Raw genomic sequence first — 18,769 nt, 5'->3', positions numbered from 1 at the left:
GGGAGTCCACAAGAAAGAGAAGAGCCGCCGCGAGCGCGAGGGCAAGGCGCACGATGGCATGGCCAATGTCAAGGTCAAGGGCACCAATTTTTATCGGTATGTATACATCCACACTGCGATGCGCCCCGTAGATGCTAACAGCTTACAGCGATGCGAAAAAAGTAAAAGTACTCAAGCGCCTTACAGATGGCAAGGCCGAGCGCAATGCCAAGGGAGACATCACAAAGGCCGCCGTCTACCAGAGCCGTGATGCGCCCGTCGCCCGCGTAGAGCCCAATCGCAAGTGGTTCAACAACACACGAGTGATATCTCAAGATGCCCTCGAGAGCTTCCGGTCCGCTGTTCAGGCCCAGGCCGCCGACCCCAGCACATATCTCATGAAGCGCAACAAGCTGCCTATGAGCCTGATCGAGACGCCTGGCCAAATTCCTGGTCTGAAGCAGCACGCGGCCAAGATTGCCGTCGACAGCCAGCCCTTTTCAGAGACATTTGGTCCCAAGGCCCAGCGGAAGCGACCCAAGCTTGACTTCAGCTCCATTGAGGATCTTGCCGGCCGAACCGACAGCATGCACGAAAACTACGTCGAGCGCCTTGAGCAGGCTAAGCTGCTGTCAGGTACCTCAGGCGAAGAAAAGGAAGGCGACAATGACAATCCCAATGGTGAGCTTACATCTGCTCGAGAGTTCATCTTCATGAAGGGAACCTCGAAGCGCATTTGGAACGAACTCTACAAGGTAAGAGTCTTCACCCAACGTGGTCCTAGCTCCTGCTGACCCTTCTCTTCTCAGGTCATTGACTCCTCCGATGTCATCTTGCACGTCCTAGACGCCAGAGATCCAGACGGTACACGGTGTCGGTCCGTTGAGAAATACATTCGCACAGAAGCCCCTCACAAGCACCTGGTCTTCGTTCTTAACAAGGTCGACCTAGTACCCTCCAAAGTAGCTGTAAGTCTCTTCCCCACAACACCTCCCTTCCACCATCCACACCCTCCTTAAGTCAAGGACCTTTTCCTCTGCAATGATTATGGTTCTGTTACAAGTTGGGAAGAGCAAAAGTGGCTCGCCGGCCCAGGGTCGTCTTGATTGCGGGTCGATTGGCAACCGTCTTGGTTGTCAATCAATAGAGTCACGCGTGATTTGTTTGAGTTGAGGACCGTCTCTGCACTAGCAGCTTCATGGCGGTACTCTTAGTAATATTTCACACATTCCATTGTCGATACACACAACTTGCTGTTTCATCAATGGACAAAGCTAACACCGCTTAGGCCGCATGGGTACGCCATCTGAGTCGTGAATTCCCAACACTTGGTATGTTCTATTGTTGCTATGCTATGTATTTGATTCATGAACTAACCACAAGCGCAGCTTTCCACGCCTCAATCAACAACAGCTTCGGCAAGGGATCTCTCATCGCTCTTCTCCGTCAGTTCAGCTCTCTTCACAGCGACCGTAAGCAAATTTCGGTCGGCATGGTTGGCTATCCAAACACTGGAAAATCATCCATCATCAATACTCTTCGAAAGAAGAAGGTGTGCGTTGTCGCGCCCATTGCTGGTGAGACCAAGGTGTGGCAATACATCACTTTGATGAAGCGCATCTACATGATCGACTGTCCGGGTATTGTCCCACCGAACCAAAACGACACAGACGAAGATCTTCTACTGCGTGGTAGTGTCCGTGTAGAGAACGTCGAGTACCCGGCGCAGTATATCGAGGCTGTCTTGAGGAGGGTTCAACCAAAACACCTCCAAAGGACTTACGACATAAAGGAGAAGGACTACGAGAATGATGCTGTACGGTTCTTGGAAGTATTGTGCCGAAAGAGTGGCCGTCTGCTAAAGGGAGGCGAGGCTGACATTGACGGTGCTGCCAAGATGGTTCTCAATGACTGGATAAGAGGAAAACTCCCCTGGTTTACTCCACCACCATTCAAGGAGGGCGAAGAGACTGGACCTGTCAATGAGAAGCGTGACGGCAAACTCGGCGAGATGAGCAAAAAGCGCAAGCGTGACGGCGAAAGCCAGGCTACCGGAAGTGTAGCAGCGACCATCGACGCAAGCAGTGCAGCTCAAGACCAGATCGACGATGATGACGACGATGAGTTTGGCGGCTTCAGCGAGGATGATGATGTGGAAGATGATGACGAAGAATCGGAAGATGAAGAGGGTGGTGCCGCAATCGAGGGTGCCGAGGACGACGCAAGCGAAGATGATGAAGCTGTTGAGCAAGAGCTCGCTGCCATATCAGAAGCGCTCACAAAAGCTAAGAAGCGTCAACGGAAAACATGATGACCATTAAAAGAAGAATAGTTTTGATTCAAATGATACCCCAATATTACGATGCATCATCACAATGCACAGACCAAGTTCATCGATTTCATCCTCGGCCCTCGGAAAGCGTGAGTTCACGCGCAGTCACGGGTGGTAGTCTTTCTATTGAGAGATGAAGTGTACTCATTCAAACGTAGTCTGCTGTTGAAAGCGCTGATATCACGAGACAATCAATGAAACAAGGTTTACGCTACGCACTCGGGCCGACTACAAACCGGTATCACGTCGATGAAGGAGTGTTTACTCCAAAACAAAGACCCTTCTTTGTTCTCAGCAAATATCCAGGTACCTCTCGATGATATCATGCAAATCAGTATAAAATTACTCTTCGATCCGAAAGCCTCGTACACTCTACCGACATGGCAGCACTTGGTATCTCACAATGGCTTCATCTCACCGGACACTAGTGCTCCGTGTGAGCTTTCCTCATGACAAATCTATGTTTGCTGTCCCAAGCTGATTGGTTTTAGTAGTACCCTGCGTGCTGGCGTCTTTTTCTCACGTACTGAACATGTTCAATATCATCTTTGCAGTCGCTTGAGTAGGGCAAACAGAAAGTGTCCCCGTGTGGGGCACACAAGTGTCCGATACAACTACCGTAATACACGTAATGTTCTGCTGTGGGGCAGGGTAATACGTAAGCCGCACCCTTCCGGTACATATATCAAATACACTATGACCCCTTCATCCGTTAAACCAACTGCAGTATGGATAAGTCCAGCTCTCTAGTCGAACTTGCACAAAAGATTCTTGAAGAGGCAGAGAAGGTGGAAGCTAGTGGCAATGGCGGGGGATCCACTGAAGCTCTATTGGAAGCAACGCAGGAGTTGCAAACGTCTCTACTGACAGCACCGAAGCTACTTGAACAACACCAAATTCGCTGCCAATGTCTCGCTGGGTTGAAATGGCTGGCGAGATTTGAAATCTTCAATCATGTTCCCGCTGATCTCAGTCCTATTGCCTATAAGGACCTCGCGGCCAAAGCGAATGTGCCTGTCAGGCGGCTGCAGTCAGTCGTGCGGCTGGTCATGACGGACGGGATTTTTTTCGAACCCTCACCAACTCAAATTGCACACACCCAGCTATCAGCAACATTCGCAAGGGATAGCGCTCTTCTAGATTGGGCTTCCTTCATATTGACTTACCAAGCTCCTGTGGCATATCAATTTACCGAAGCAACAGCGAAATGGCCCAACTCAGTAGACAAAAACGAGACAGCGTTCAGCCTGGCCTTTAACACCGACTCAACTTTTTTTGAGTACTTGGAAGCCCATCCGGACATGACCAAGGCCTTCGCAGGTTACATGCGTGGGTTGCAACGAAGCGGAAGCGGCAATGTCCAGCACATTGTCGATGGCTTCGACTGGGCCAGCCTGGGCGAAGCAAACATAGTCGACGTTGGCGGATCGACTGCACACGCATCCATTGCACTAGCCTCCGCCTTCCCAAGCCTCCACTTCACTGTCCAGGATCTCCCCGAGGTAGTCGAAGAAGGCAAAGCCAAACTACCCCATCTCGCCAACGCCTCTATAGCCTCACGCATCAACTTCTCAGTCCACGACTTCCTTACACCCCAACAACTCCAATCCGACGGTCCCAAACCCGATATCTACTTCCTCCGTAGAATCTTACACAACTGGCCCGACCACAAGGCCCGCGAAATTCTCAACCACCTCGCCGTCGCCCTACGCGATAGTGGTAACCCCCGCGCCCGCATCCTTGTCATGGAATCGATTTTACCTCTCCCCGGCACCCTTCCTCGCTCCAAAGATGCCTATTTGCGCGTGCGCGATCTGACCATGAACCAGCTGTTTAATAGCAGGGAGCGCGAGTTAGAGGAGTGGAGAGACCTGTTTGCAAGTACGGAGCCGAAGTTGGAACTTAGGGCGTGGAAGGAGCCGACTGGGAGTAATATGGCGGTTATGGAGGTGGCGTTGGTTTGAGGAAAATGATTATTGGAGGGAGTGGTGGTGTTTTAGAGTAGGGCTGGTATGAGAGTAGAAATGTTGGTAGTTTGATGCTGAGACTTGTTGTGTGTGAACCAATTGTCGTGTATAGAACAAGAAGAAAGGAATTTTCTAATTGCTTGAGAATATAGAAGGACAAATTTTCATCCATTGTTCTGCGGAGATGGTCGGCCAGATCATCCGTCCATGCGAGTTCTATTCTTGCCATGCGAACAGGTTTTCTTCCTGTGAACAACGACTGAAGCTTCAATTTCCTAGAATACTTCCATAGTAGACGAGCAAAAAGCTGTTGCAAGCAGTCTTTCAGCGAACCACGGTTTCAAAGCAAGGGTGATCGCCCCAAATATGCATTGTTGGGCAGTGGCCTTATATCTATCATAGAAAGAAGTCTCGCGGCCAGTCGTGTGGCGCTCTCCATTTTTTGCTGCGCTTTATCTGGCGTCAAACATCTATCAACCGCCAGTTGCAGAATGGCCCTTATCTCATCTTTGGTATTCGTGGTCTCGATATCTTTAGCAATGGTTATGATGTTTTGGTGAGCTGCTGCCAAGAGTTGCTGATCGCTGCTTATCATCAGACTGCATTTCTTGGTGTAGTATGAAAAGTATGACTTCCAGTCAGGGTCATCTTATCGCAATTTGACTGTCAAGGCACTATTTTCTCATATTTTGTGGGTGATATTCTTACGTGCAGGTCCTGGAATTTGATTCTTGAGAAGATCATTCAAAGGCATTGTGCATGCACAACCAAGTAAGCCTTTCTGGTGTGTCAAGGCGCTGCAAGATTCCTGTCACACGGTTCAAAGTTATATCACATAACTGTCTCACAAATACTACGGGACACTTCCGATACACTTGTTAATGATCCAGAAAGTGAAGATGGCGACATAGAGATTCCGGGGTATGCAGATGGCGAATACGAAACGGGACCACACGTTGAGATGGCATCTCGGAGCAGTGTGAGCTCTGTACAGATGAGTTGAGTAAGCATCTTGAAACATTCCAAAGCCCTTCATTCTCCTCTCGTAGTACAGATTTACATACTGCTTTGGCCGTTTCAAGAGACTCACATACCACAAACTTCTTCCAACCTAAGCGGGTAGGGGTGGGAGCGTTTTCCGAAATAATTGTTGAATCCCGAGAATATCGTTTACTCAACATCTTCGGAGAGACTGTAGAATTCTCGGTGGACCAGGATTGGGCCTTGATGATGATAACTAATCATAAATTCCGTGATGATTTGTTTGCTTTGCTTCAACCGTGGAGCATAACGCACATACCTGAAATTGCCCCCGCCATCATAACCAGCAGGGTAATATGTTTTGCATCCACGTCTCACTGTCTCAGTAAACCTTTGGAGATCCCCGCCTACATGTGATTACCCAAATCTACTAGATTCCAAAATATGTATTCGAGGACGGAAATAAAATCATCCAACCCAGCAATTGTGGTGCAAGAGTAAACGATACTGTCACGGGTCTAACGTATAGTTATGTAGTTGCGTCTACTGACGACTCGACCGTTGCTTTCATAAAGCCCACACACGAGGTCATGGACAGTATCACGACTAGAATTGGTCAATAGCATCGATCCTGGTCATATCTATCAATTTCCCTACTGTACGAATGGCTGGATTCCTTTACGAAACAAAGACAGCATCATCCAAGAACGCCGCAGCTCAGACCATATCCCTCTGTGGCAGGAGCCAGTGGGTGGGCACTGCTATCGTATATATTTTCCCTAGAAGATGCAGTGTTTCACAAAGCATCCTTGGGCGTTTTCTTATTGAACATAGTTGGCAATTTCCTTGTGCTTAACGGCATTCGGTTCTTTCGTATCAATCTTCTGAGTCATCCAAGACGTGGAAATATCGCCCAAAGTGGCGTTTTGATCTCTGTTTTCATCGGAAATTGCACCATCGCAGCTATCAGAGCTTTCAAAGCGAACGTCATAACTCCCTGTATCTTATTCTTCTGCTGGTGGCGGAGATTTGTCTTGAGACATCCTCGTGCCAGAGAATTTGCCCTGTTTATTCGCACCAAGATTACTCTACCACTCATGGACTTCTTCCAGCTGTTTTTGCCATTTTATGGAACACCTCGTTTCAGATTTTCAATCTATGCACAAAATCTGTTTTTGCTACTCGCGTTAGCTTTCGCTATTATCAACTTTATATGTTCGGGATGGCCCCTCGTATTCTTCGAAGGAATGGCTTACACAACTCCTGCTTGGATTACTTGTATGATTATTTGTCAATATGTCCTTTTCTGTGACGGAGGGCTCGACAACTCACCTGACGAGGAGTCGGAATATACCTTGCAAATCAAGACATGAAAGGTGTCTTTCGGCAGCTTTTCTCATCTTTTCGTCTTCTGTGAAAGTTACAATGATTAAGGGTTTTCACGGCTTCCTTCTCTAATGACAACAACAAACCTGATTATTTTGCTCTTGGTTCCTTAAAGTCCAGAAAACTTCCTTTATAATGTCTTTATAAGCTTGTATCAATTCCAAAGTAACTACAACTATCTGACTCCAGAGACTCAGTGAAGTCCGAAAATGAAAACGATCACGAAAATCATGTAACATATTCTCCGCTCAGTATGACATCACTATGAACCCACCATGCTTGGCTGATATTGAACGACGCCTTGTCCTCTCACGAACTCCTCACCCACGGACCAAGGAAGTCAAGTAGAATGGACTTTGGGCTGAATCGTGGATGGAAACTCACTCGCGATATAGACAGCCGCACGCTCCCTGACCCTGCCGCGGAATTCTAGAAACCTAGTCTTTCACTCGTTGTAAAAACCGAGGCATTCTAGTATTTAGGCAGAATGAAAAAGTTGCACTACTAACCCACGTTGGAGACTCCACACAAGCGGCTTGTTAGTCCGACATAGTGGGGACATGGAGACCCGCGGAGCGGCAGATGAACGCTTTTCAATCTATTCCCGCGCCACACGTTGCTTGCGAAAGCTTGGTTCCTGCAGTTGAGCCTCAAAGCTTGTCTTTCCCGGGACTACAGATCTGAATACGGAGCATTTGATAGCAAGCTGGAAAGAACAATCTCATGAGGTGTAGGCTCGCCAATTTCTAACGATATGGCTGCCGTGGCACAGATGGATCAATTCATCCGTGTCCGCTTAGCAAACAACGGGGCCCTACTGAAGGCAACCCGCCATTATACCCACTCTCCACGCTCTGATCCAATGTTACGCGTCCTCTCCACTAGTTTCGGGTTGTCTCCATCTCGCACGAAACATGCATCTATTGCTGATTTCCGATAACTCCGACGCGAGCATCGCCCCCACAGCAAGAATCAAGCATTGGTACGACTGAGCTTAACCGTTTTGTTTATTCGTCATGAACAATCGACGGCTTTCGAGTCAAGTATGCGGTGACGGCGAGGCAAATTCGGATTGCATATGTAGTATCGGTTCTCCAGGACAACTATATCACCGGGTTTCCACAGTTCAGGACTTGGGATGGACTACTGAAGGACTAATTGATCTTGCGCGCCCCTTTCTTGCAAGTCTCGAATATCTCTCTCGGTCTTCTATACCAGCCTTTGATACGTCAGCCATTCAAAATCCCTCAACATGGCTCCTGTTGGTGGTGGTGGCGGTGATATCCAGGTAGCGGCTTTGGCACGTCGAAAGGCCCTCGCTGGCGCATCCGGACCCATGGCTCTGGTAAAGAACGCAAAAGTGTTCGGTATTGCATGCTTTGCTTGCTTGGGAGGCTTGCTATATGGATACAATCAGGGTGTCTTTTCTGGTGTTCTTACCATGAACGCTTTCAAGAAGCGTGAGCAGCTGAGGATACTTTTCAAGTTGCAATAGTCGATGCTAATGATTCCTAGATATGGGCGATTACATCAAAGATCCACAGACGCTGGAATGGAACTCTTCCAAGCAAGGCTGGCTGGTTTCCATTCTCGAACTCGGAGCTTGGTTCGGAACCATGTACTCTGGTTTTCTTGCTGAGATCCTGTCGCAGAAATGGGCCATTCTGATCAACGTTGCCATATTCATCGTCGGTGTTATCGTGCAATGCACAGCTATCACAGGAATCGGACACAGCGCTATCCTGGGTGGTCGCTTTGTTACGGGTATGGGCGTAGGCTCTTTGTCCATGATTGTGCCGATGTATAACGCGGAGATTGCTCCACCAGAGGTACGCGGTGCGCTTGTTGGACTCCAGCAATTGAGTATCACACTGGGAATCATGGTCTCGTTTTGGATCGACTATGGCACCAACTACATCGGCGGAACCGGAGCCGGACAAGAGGATTCTGCATGGCTCATCCCTCTTGCTTTGCAACTGGCTCCCGCTGTCCTTCTCGGTGTTGGTATGCTCTTCATGCCTTTCTCTCCACGTTGGCTTGTCTACCACAATCACGAAGACGAGGCCCGCCGTGTGCTCGCTCAGCTGCGTGGCCTTTCCCAGGACGATGAGCTTATTGAGCTCGAGTACGCCGAGATCCGCGCTCAGAGTTTGTTTGAGAAGAAGTCGCTTGCAGAAAACTTTCCCCATCTCCAGGATATGAGTGCGGCGTCAATCTTCAAACTTCAGTTCGTGGCAATTGGAAGCCTATTTACAACAAAGGGCATGTTCAAGCGCGTCGTCATCTCAGTGCTTACCATGTTGTTCCAACAATGGACGGGAATTAATGCAATCTTGTACTATGCGCCGACCATCTTCGGTGATCTGGGGTTGTCAAGTAATTCTGTTAGTTTACTGGCTACTGGCGTTGTGGGCATTGCCATGTTTGTTGCAATCAGTAAGTTGACGAGCCATATATACCTCAACCCCAATACATGATGCTAATAAATAAATAGTCCCAGCAGTTCTGTATGTCGACACGCTTGGCCGCAAACCAGTGCTTATCAGTGGAGCTATCGGTATGGCTGCTTGTCACTTCATCATCTCTAGCATTGTAGCCAGTTTTGAAAACGACTGGCCACACCATCAAGGTGCGGGCTGGGCTGCATGTGCCATGGTCTGGCTGTTTGTTGTCTTCTTTGGTTATTCGTGGGGTCCTTGCTCGTGGATTGTCATGGCAGAGATTTGGCCCCTGGCAAACCGCCCATACGGTATTGCTCTTGGCGCGTCTTCTAACTGGTGAGTGAAGTTGTCGTCCCATCAGCGGCCTTCATGGCTCGAGATACTTACGTTGTTGCAGGATGAACAACTTCATTGTCGGTCAAGTAACACGAGATATGCTTACGCACCTGCGTTATGGCACTTATATCTTCTTTGTTATCTTCACTGCTGTGGGCGCTGCTTTCATCTTCTTCTTTTTCCCGGAGACAAAGGGATTGTCGCTGGTAAGTTGGAAGCTCAAATAAGTCAACAAAATGCGATGCTAATGAATATTCTAGGAAGAGATGGATCATCTCTTTGGATCAGTCGGCACTGCGCAGCGGGAAAAGGAACGTTGGAATGAGGTCTATCGTGAGGTTGGGCTTGCAGAGCTCCTGGAGCGCTGTGGTCTGGTAGATCAGACTGCTGATTCGGGTGCATCGATAGAAAAGGAATTGCCGAGCTACAATGACAAACTTGAGAAGGATAAGCCGGCGTTTCATGAGTTGGCGTAGAATTCTGTGTAAGGATGGGTGGGACTTTAGTAAAAAAAACACTAAATGTGGTCGTGCAAAGCACTGCTCTAGTCATAACCAGAGCTGCATTTTGCATCCCTGAGGTCGTTGCTACTGCTTGGCTACAGTCCATATTTCATGCTCTATGCATGGAAGCTGCTGAACCCATCGTCATGGTAGACATCTTAGTGTCTACTTGCGCAAGCCTCGCGTAGTCTGTCTCTTGATTCTCTCATTAACCTTGAGAACAGGCGTACTCACTCTCTTCGCAAGTACAACAGGTTTCCTCGCCACAACAACCGCGCCATCCCTGCTTTTTCTTTCTTGCTCCTCCCTTTCGGCGACTGTCTGGTCCCGAATCCTCTCCGCAACCTCCTCCCATACGCCGGGAACTTTGGTCTTCATCGTATACAACCTACCCTCTTTGACATAAAACTTGAACCGAGGCTCGTTGATTACGTCCAGCACCCTCTTCATGATACCCTTCTCCCTTTGCCTCTGCGCCCATGCCTCCGTCTTGGGCAACTCAATATTTGCAAGGCGGAATCGGCGCTGTGGCAGGGCACGTAGTTCATGTAGGAAAGCGGTGGTGTGTTTGCGGAAGGGGAAGATGCGGAGAGTGACGAACTCGAGTTTGGTGTTTGCAGTTGCAAGGGGGTTCTTACGCAAGGTGCTGGTGAAGCGAATGAGGTCATGGCGGGAACGCCGAGCGTGTTCAGGGATTTGGAGGAAGATTTGGTGGACGAAGGGGGCGGTGAGGTAGGCGAGGGTTAGGGTGGGGATGGTGCCAAGGACGCCGACTGAGTGGGATTGTTAGATGTTGGTTGGGTATGGGCGGTGTAATGGAAAAGAAAGCTGGAAGGTGAGGAGTTGGAATGCCAATCGAACATATGCCCTTCAAGGTGTCGCGGAGTTGCATGACTGGTAAGGATCGTAGTGAGGATGCAAAATAAGGAAACATATTTTGAGAAACTGAAGGCTACTATAAAGATGAACTGAGAGAGAAATAGACGTGACCGGAAATCATTGGAGAAATCTTCGAAAAGATAGTCGCGGGATGAACACCAAACAAAGTCATATAACATTCCGAGGGGTGAATGGGAATGTATGAGATGAAAGCAAAAGGAAAAACACTCACCCAAGATGGCCTGCATCTTTCTCAATCGCGGGTCAGGTTGATTTTCATTGTTCCATAACGGGGGTACGCCGAAAACTAAAGTGGTACCGAACTGCAGCAAGGCCATTGCTTTCCAGAAGGAGATCCATGTGGTGCGTGCGTCGCCTGCATCATAGATGAGTAGTCTAGATGGATATCCTATTTTAGTAGTCAGTTCATGGCAAGAGGGATCTGAAGAAGGTGATTTCCACGCACTCCGATCTTTCTCCGCGGTTTTAGCTCCTTCTTTTGCTGATTTCCCAAAGAAGCGCAGATTTGGAGAAGTGGAAAATTTCCTTTGACAGCCCTGACATACGAAGCTGGAGCTGTGTATCTTGATCACCGGCTGTCTACCTCTTGATAATGGTGCAGCGCTTCTGAAAGCAGCTGCAAAGACGAATAGACGTGGCTGCATGTCGAGTGGGAGTGGGTGGGTGGTGAGTAGAAGATGGGTTTTGCAATTGTATTTCAATCGCTGAATGATGTTCCCTGCAGTATGCAAATATCTGGCGCGTAATACTTCAATAGCTGCTGTACATGGTGTCGGTCGCGTGCCGGGTGCAATTGGCCAATGACGAAAACGCACGAGGGGGTGAATGTGTATCGAGTTTTGCAGATGTCGCGATGTCACGTGGGTCGGCGACACGGAGCAAGTTCTGCCGAGCGCCGAGAGGCGGCGGTGCGTGTGTCAGGGTCTGGGCGGGAGACAAGGAGAAGCCACGATTCCTCTATACTACTCGAATCGACTAAACTACTCCACTACACACGTGCCAGCCGTCGCTATGTCTGCTACTAGTCATTTTGTTGTTTGAACCACCGTTATTCCTCTGTCCCGCCCGCTTCGGATTGATTGGTGCATGCTTCATGTGATAGGCCGCAATTATGTTGTTCGCCCGCGCGTTCCTGACGCTTCTTTCATGCCTTTCCCTCGGCTCCGCTTACCACGACCTCAGCGACGAGACACTCAAGCACCTGCCTGGGCCAGGCGATGATTTCGACATTAAAAAGGGCTCCTTGCTGGCGCCCATTCTGGTCCCTAGAGTATCAGGGACCGAGAGCAATGCTGCCGTGCGCAAACACTTTGTAGACTTCTTTAAGTCACAGTTGCCCGAATGGCGGATAGAACTGCACAATTCCTCGTCGACGACTCCCGTCAGTAATGGAAAGGAAGTGCCTTTTGTCAATATCATTGCCACGCGTGACCCTCCAGGCAGCTTGGAGGGCGATGTGTCGAGGCTGGCGCTGGTCGCCCACTACGACAGCAAGTTCACGCCTCCGGGCTTCATCGGAGCCACCGACAGTGCCGCCCCATGCGCCATGATCTTGCATATCGTGCGCAGTATCGACGCGGCTTTGACCAAGAAGTGGGCCGAGGCAAAGGGTGATGACTTTGAAGTCGAGCACAAAGGCGTCCAAGTCTTGCTGCTGGATGGCGAGGAGGCTTTCAAATCCTGGACCGACACCGACAGTCTCTATGGTGCCAGGTAGGTAACGTTGTTTTTGATCAATACAACCAAGTGCTAAGCTATGATGTGCAGGGCTCTTGCTGGCGATTGGGAGTCGACCTTCCATGCCGCCGCTTCGATCTACCGGACGCCCCTCGACTCCATCGAACTCTTCGTCCTCCTTGACCTGTTAGGTTCCAAGAACCCACAAGTACCCTCGTACTTCTCAACCACTCACTGGGCGTACCAAAATGTGGCAAAGATCGAAGACCGCTTGCGCAAACTCGGTCTGATGAAGTCATCTCCAAATCACAAGTCCAAAATGGCAAAGCGTGAGAACAAGAAGCCTCGCGAGGAGAAACTCTTCCTGCCCGAAGCATCTAAGCAAAGCACCAACTTCATGGGTGGGTTTGTGCAGGACGACCACGTCCCCTTCATGGCTCGTGGCGTTGAAATTCTGCACATGATTCCCTCGCCATTTCCAACTGTGTGGCACACAATGGAGGATGACGCAGAACATCTAGATATGGACACGGTGGAGGATTGGACTAAACTGTTCATGGCTTTCACCGCTGAATGGATGGAGTTAGAGGGTTTCTTTGACTTTAAAAAGGAAAAGAGGGAAGAGACAGCGAAGTCGGAATTGTAAGCAGCTTCCTCCCAATCAAAACCATCCGTAAGTTAACCCGCCACAGTGAGATACCCTAAAGTCTTGCAAATACTTGCAAATGAATTGTTCCAAATATCAAAGTGACATTGCATTGAACGTTGTGCGCGGTCATGTTTCGCAGTCTTTGCATTGATTCTCCCTCCATACTAACAATGAGACAAAGGCTACAGTGACAACAAAGTGTTCAGATGCCACCACTCCCACCCAAGACCCGTCAAAGACACGGTTCTCACACTGGGCATCAAAATACATGGCATCTCCATCGCATCTCAAGTCCCACGCAACGTCTGGTGTCCTACACCTTGATCTGTGGATTTAGCATAACTACGGGTTTTTAAATTTTAAATTATAGCGACAAGCCATTCTTGTAGTGCCAATAAACAAATCAGCACAATGCCTAGAGGAAGAGGAAAACAAAGCCACGCCAGCACATACGGTCGATCCCTGGAGTCTAACGGACGCAGCAAGGCACCACAAGCTGCTGCGCATCGCCGGGGTGGTACACATAAAGTGCGCGATTCAGACAGGACGAATTCTATATATGATGCCTACAACTACAAAGAGCTGCTCGATGCAGCGAAAGAGCGCGGTGTATACCGCAAGGACATGAAGAAGGCAGAAATGGCGTGGGCGTTGAAGCGAAACGATGGAGACAAGAAACGCGCTGAACGCGAAAACCTAAATGCACTCCGCAAGAAGCAAAAGGAAGCGAAGAGGGCACAGGAACGTATCGTTGCAGAACAGAAGGCGTTCATCAAAGCTAAACTCCAAAGGAAGGTCGAGAAGATGCGGAAAAAAGAGCGAGCTGAAAGTGTCAGTGACGATACCCAGAGTGAAAATGAGATAGAAGCCCAGCAAAACCTTCCAGATGAGTATATGGGCGAGGCTATAGGATACGCACTCAGCGTCTCGTCCTGGGATAGCACTTCGACGGAATCAGTTCCCGACCCCACCAATCACCACCTCATACCATCCTGTAAACTACAACTCTTGGAATGGCCACACGAAATCATGCCACCTGTCATCCCGTCTCGTTATCTCTGTCACGTCCCCGCTCTCCGACCTACAAGAAAACTCTATACCCCACTCAAGATCATCACAATAACAAGCAAGCAGAAACTCTGCCTCCCAGGGCTCAAATACCCTCCAACCGTAGACCCGGACTTTGTCCCCCTTCTCCCTGACTCTGTGCGCGCCGCAGCCCACGACGGGCGTTTAGAAGGCATACTGCGCAACGCTATTATTGAAACAGGTGAAGAGTGGGCTTCTCGGACCCTTGTGCAAGGAGATAATGCTACCCTGTATTTTCATCTTGGCAACGCTAGTAACCCAGCAAAAAGCCTTGCTGATGTATACGGCAAATGGAGTATGGAAGAGAGAAGAGCGAGACGCGTAGATAGGACGTGTGAAGCGTATCGTGGGGCGAAGGAGGAGAGGAAGAAGAAGAGAAAGAGGATCAAGGGGAGGTTGGTGGCTGAAGTGTATGACACCTGCAAGTGGAGGCCACGGGCTGTGGGTTACGTACCTGCGTATCTGGACTTTGGGCTTAGGGAAATACGTGAGGATGAGAAAAAGCTGAGAAACTTGCGGTATGTGAGGTTCAATAGTTGCGATGTGCCGCATTATTGTTTTTGGGTACGACATACGAAAGAAGGCGATGAGAAAGAAGCAGACGAGAAGGAAGTAGACTGGAAGGAAGTAGATGATGGTGTGGAGAGTGTGTGTTCTGATGAAGAGGAGGAAATAAGTTACCCTCGATGCTTTATTGCAACAAGGACAGTTGGTAACGAGCACAATTCCGGAGTCTATTTTGCAAGGAAACAACCATGCACGCCTTGCATCCATCCTGACGGCCATCTGGCTGATGAAAGCGAGTCTTCCGGAGATTGCGAAACTGAGATCTCACTGGATGAGGCTGACACTGAATTGAAGGGTGGAGCATTGTGTCGCAGGGCCAGTACTGCTGCACTCATTCTTAACCCGCAAGTGGAAAACCGCCAGTCAATCATGAAATGGCTAGAGCAAATTAGCCCCAGTTTCAACGAGCCGCCGCTGCCACTAAATCCACCGGAGCCTTTTGTTACCATCACGCCGCGTGCTGATGGGATAGAGGATCAGAAAGAAGCCCTTGCACGCGTACCAAGCGCGAGATAGCAGATAAGTGCATGTTTCGTGGTTTGTCATGGACCACGATGACATCTCAGGTATATACAACAAAGCTCCTGTACTCAGATGGGGAATTAACGTTGTTGCAGAAACAAGCCAAGCGCGTGGTTTCTCAAAGTGTTCTTCCAAAGACACCACCGTGTATGCTGTTTGAGAATATATTTTCCGCTGGTTACGCGGATAGGTCGTTGTTCAAAAGAAAGGCGGGATTAGATGGGCTGGAATTTTTGTAAGAATGTCGCAGGGTTAAGCGACGAAGGGCGGGGTTGTCAAAGGCTAGAATGGCTGGGTGTTAGTTGTTATGATGAAACGATTGCCATAGTTCTTTTGAAGTGCATGCTTTGCAATTCAGAGAATATTAGGTAGTGACTCTCGTCCGGTGTCATTCTTCAGCTCGTGGAAATTGCTCAAATCATCATGCTGCGAAGTGCAGCATATCTCACAAAAGACTTCACCTCCATTCCCCTTGCTGGCTCCCGTTGAGTATACATACCATCACTAATTCCACAGTGGGCCATGGCTGCTGTTGTGTTATGACTATATCCTGTGTTCACACCAGCGCCACATTGTCGGCTGGATTACCAATCTCTTTAAACTTTGCGATAAGACCATCTGTACCACTCAGATTCGTGCGTATAGAAGCCTGAGAAGTGAGGAAGCTATAGATAGAATCAACTGTTCTGCCTTCGAGCCCAGCCGTCGTTAAACACTTAGTTCAGGTTATGATCCGACTAACCAAGATCAATAAAACCAATGACCACCAGCTACCCCAGTTCTTATTCAACTCATCGATAGACAACTTTGCGCTAGAGGACTTCAAATTCAAGGAAGGCGCGCCTGAGTCCGAGAACCTACAGCAAAGAACATGGGCCAATTATCGTGATGAAACGGTCTGGATAGAGCGGAAAGAGATTTCAACTAGGTCTTCTTTCCGTCCCGACCATATGCAAGTCCAGTGGAGGATAGGCCTGTTAACGGATCTCCTACACTCAGACAAGCCAGTCTGCATAGCCTCCATACCCTGAACTGGCTGTACAAGGCCTCGCGATCGGATAATGTTATATTCTTACTACCCTCCCTTCTCCAAATCTCCAATCAAGATTCGCCTGTGGATCAGATCTTTCGAGTCTAGCAACATAGATCAATGAACCGAGAAACCTAGATTCAAACTTGCCAAAGATATCTATCGTCATCCCAACGCGCAGTCCAGCCAAACAGACGGCTATCATCGTAAATCGTATGACATTATACAGCCTCTGTATTATAATGATCGAGATCGCGCTGTGGCGACCCATCGAGGATGTTATTGGACCAGAGAGTCTTTCAAAGGGCCGACCGTCAATGCTTCGAACATGATGCAGCAGCTTCTACCGAGTCGTTCCAAAGTTGGCATTGTAAACTCCGAGTTTCCTTCGCAGCAGATTGTTGCTGCATGTGGTGATTCGCTATACAAAATCATTGAGCACTGTCCGAGGATTGATGTCGAATCTCAGCAGGGACTTGATACTTTCTTGGGACTAGAGCTAGTAGTAGACCTAGATTTTGTAGAAAAGCTAAAGCAATAAAGTTAAGGGGGGAAATGCATGGAACGTGACGGGATCCCTTTCTGTAGTGTCTTCAACAGGCATGTGGCTTTAGGAGATGTACCTCGGGTTAAGTCTCATGTTCTAGGATTCGACAGTAGTATGGATATAAATGTTGGGGGCGGAAAGCGGTCGAATCATTGCCAAGTCCTCCACTTCCTACTCCTGCGCCGCATACCCCGCTTGGCTACAAATGCAACTCCACTTCCGTCGCCCTTAGGCCCTCAGACTTCCTCAGAATTTTCAGCACCTTTCCATCATCTGTGCTATTGCAGCATCTATATGACGCTCGAATCTTCGCAACGATTGACTCCTGCCTTTGAGAGCGATGTTTGCAGGTCAATCTGCTCAGCATCAGAATATTAGTCATGGTACTATACAGAATGGATCGCAGGGTGTCTATGGATCCGCGCGCGATGTATACTTCGGGTCCTGTACAAATCCTCAGGGCATGTTGAACATGATCGCTCGATATCCTAGCTGATGCTGAGACTTGACAGAGATAATCGAACAGCGAGCGAAGTTATGCCGAGATGCGCTATTCGTTTCCGAGCCTGAAGTCGACCGTCTGGAACTCGTCACTAATAAAGGTACCAGGGTCACTGGGACCTGTGAGTGGATCAAGAACAATGGAGGGTATCGATCTTGGAACCAAGGGGAAACACCTCTGCTCTGGGTCACAGGAGGACCGGGAAAAGGCAAAACCATGCTCTCAATCTTTCTGACAGAGGATCTTGAACAAGAACTATCAAAATACAACGCAGGACAACTCGTCTACTATTTCTGCATTCACAAAAAGCGGGACAAGGGCACAGATCTATTGAGAAGCCTTTTGTATCAAATCATAGACAAACGGCCAGAGCTTGCTAAACACGCCTTCACATACCTCGAGACGCCTGAGCGAAGAGCTCATACTTTGTCATCCTTGCCATCCCTTTGGATTATTCTTCAAAATATCATTGCTGACGCGACACTGGGCGATCTGTTTTGCATAGTGGACGGGCTTGATGAGTGTGATGAGGACACGCGAAGATTTCTTATCCCGAGATTCGTCGACCAGCTTGAACCTCAATCCTCACCAAATCAGCCTGAGAGTCTTTTTAGGCTCATCATCGTAAGCCGGGACCTAGAAGGGCTAGAGGGTTGTGAAAAAATCGATCTTGACGAAGACCATGTTAGCAATGATGGTGGTGATATCGAACTTTTTGTTTGCGAAAAAGTGAAAGAGCTTTTCCAGAGGAAGAAATTAGACGTTGTTTTCCAGCCAACAGTACGGGAAGCCCTGATTTCGGGAGCTAATGGCACGTTTCTATGGGTAGGCTTTGTCATCAACGAGCTACTGAAGGTGCGTACATGGAGCCAGGTATGCAAGCAGTTGAAGTCACTACCGGGCGATTTGAGTAACATATATGATCGTATGTTACTTGGAATTCCTTCCGAAAACCGAGAGACATCATCACTGATATTACAATGGGTCTGCCTTGCCCAACGCCCCCTGAAAGTTGCAGAGCTGGCTCAAGCAGTTGGTCTGAAACCAGCTCCCCAAATCATCTGTTCCAAAGGCATCGAACCCTTACCTAGATCTGTTCTTCTTAGGCAGACAACCATGGACGAGATATCCCTGTGTGGTCAAATGCTTAAAGTTGAGCATGAAGAGGTTACACTCGTCCATCAATCAGCAAGGGACTATCATTATTATTATTATTATTATTATTCCATTATAGTCCTGTATCAGCCGTTGGCTATGTAGGACTTTGGCCAAAGGCCGTTCTATCTAACTAGTTACAATTTGGTACGTTGTGCTGTATTGCGTGACTATGGTGCTTCGGCCTTTGTCTAGTTAAGCTAGTG

At 48.7% G+C, this 18,769-nt stretch overlaps 7 protein-coding genes across 7 annotated transcripts; 6 read left to right on the top strand and 1 right to left on the bottom strand.

The window, feature by feature from the left end:
- Positions 1-58: 58 nt before the first annotated feature.
- Positions 59-2,290, top strand: COCCADRAFT_30094 (uncharacterized protein; the record flags this gene model as incomplete). Its single annotated transcript, XM_007718802.1, has 5 exons — positions 59-96; positions 149-734; positions 789-947; positions 1,268-1,310; positions 1,368-2,290. 5 exons carry the CDS (start codon positions 59-61, stop codon positions 2,288-2,290), a joined length of 1,749 nt encoding a protein of 582 aa, XP_007716992.1.
- Positions 2,291-3,039: 749 nt separating this feature from the next.
- COCCADRAFT_30093 (uncharacterized protein) lies at positions 3,040-4,275 on the top strand (the record flags this gene model as incomplete). The annotated part of the gene is made up of 1 exon (XM_007718801.1): positions 3,040-4,275. One exon carries the CDS (start codon positions 3,040-3,042, stop codon positions 4,273-4,275), a length of 1,236 nt encoding a protein of 411 aa, XP_007716991.1.
- Positions 4,276-7,897: 3,622 nt separating this feature from the next.
- COCCADRAFT_8967 (uncharacterized protein) lies at positions 7,898-9,898 on the top strand (the record flags this gene model as incomplete). The annotated part of the gene is made up of 5 exons (XM_007718800.1): positions 7,898-8,105; positions 8,161-9,081; positions 9,140-9,422; positions 9,484-9,628; positions 9,683-9,898. 5 exons carry the CDS (start codon positions 7,898-7,900, stop codon positions 9,896-9,898), a joined length of 1,773 nt encoding a protein of 590 aa, XP_007716990.1.
- A 192-nt stretch (positions 9,899-10,090) lies between these two features.
- On the bottom strand, positions 10,091-11,142 carry COCCADRAFT_40817 (uncharacterized protein; the record flags this gene model as incomplete). Its single annotated transcript, XM_007718799.1, has 2 exons — positions 10,091-10,698; positions 11,037-11,142. The coding sequence occupies 2 exons, from the start codon at positions 11,140-11,142 to the stop codon at positions 10,091-10,093; spliced, it is 714 nt and encodes a 237-aa protein (XP_007716989.1).
- Positions 11,143-11,936: 794 nt separating this feature from the next.
- COCCADRAFT_108447 (uncharacterized protein) lies at positions 11,937-13,148 on the top strand (the record flags this gene model as incomplete). The annotated part of the gene is made up of 2 exons (XM_007718798.1): positions 11,937-12,538; positions 12,593-13,148. 2 exons carry the CDS (start codon positions 11,937-11,939, stop codon positions 13,146-13,148), a joined length of 1,158 nt encoding a protein of 385 aa, XP_007716988.1.
- Positions 13,149-13,562: 414 nt separating this feature from the next.
- COCCADRAFT_8964 (uncharacterized protein) lies at positions 13,563-15,323 on the top strand (the record flags this gene model as incomplete). Its single annotated transcript, XM_007718797.1, has 1 exon — positions 13,563-15,323. The coding sequence occupies one exon, from the start codon at positions 13,563-13,565 to the stop codon at positions 15,321-15,323; it is 1,761 nt and encodes a 586-aa protein (XP_007716987.1).
- A 1,923-nt stretch (positions 15,324-17,246) lies between these two features.
- COCCADRAFT_30089 (uncharacterized protein) lies at positions 17,247-18,514 on the top strand (the record flags this gene model as incomplete). Its single annotated transcript, XM_007718796.1, has 3 exons — positions 17,247-17,289; positions 17,419-18,263; positions 18,500-18,514. 3 exons carry the CDS (start codon positions 17,247-17,249, stop codon positions 18,512-18,514), a joined length of 903 nt encoding a protein of 300 aa, XP_007716986.1.
- Positions 18,515-18,769: the final 255 nt, after the last annotated feature.

Source organism: Bipolaris zeicola, assembly GCF_000523435.1.
Source record: "Bipolaris zeicola 26-R-13 unplaced genomic scaffold scaffold_256, whole genome shotgun sequence".
Classification (NCBI taxonomy): domain Eukaryota; kingdom Fungi; phylum Ascomycota; class Dothideomycetes; order Pleosporales; family Pleosporaceae; genus Bipolaris; species Bipolaris zeicola.
This window is presented reverse-complemented; position numbering and strand designations above follow the sequence as displayed.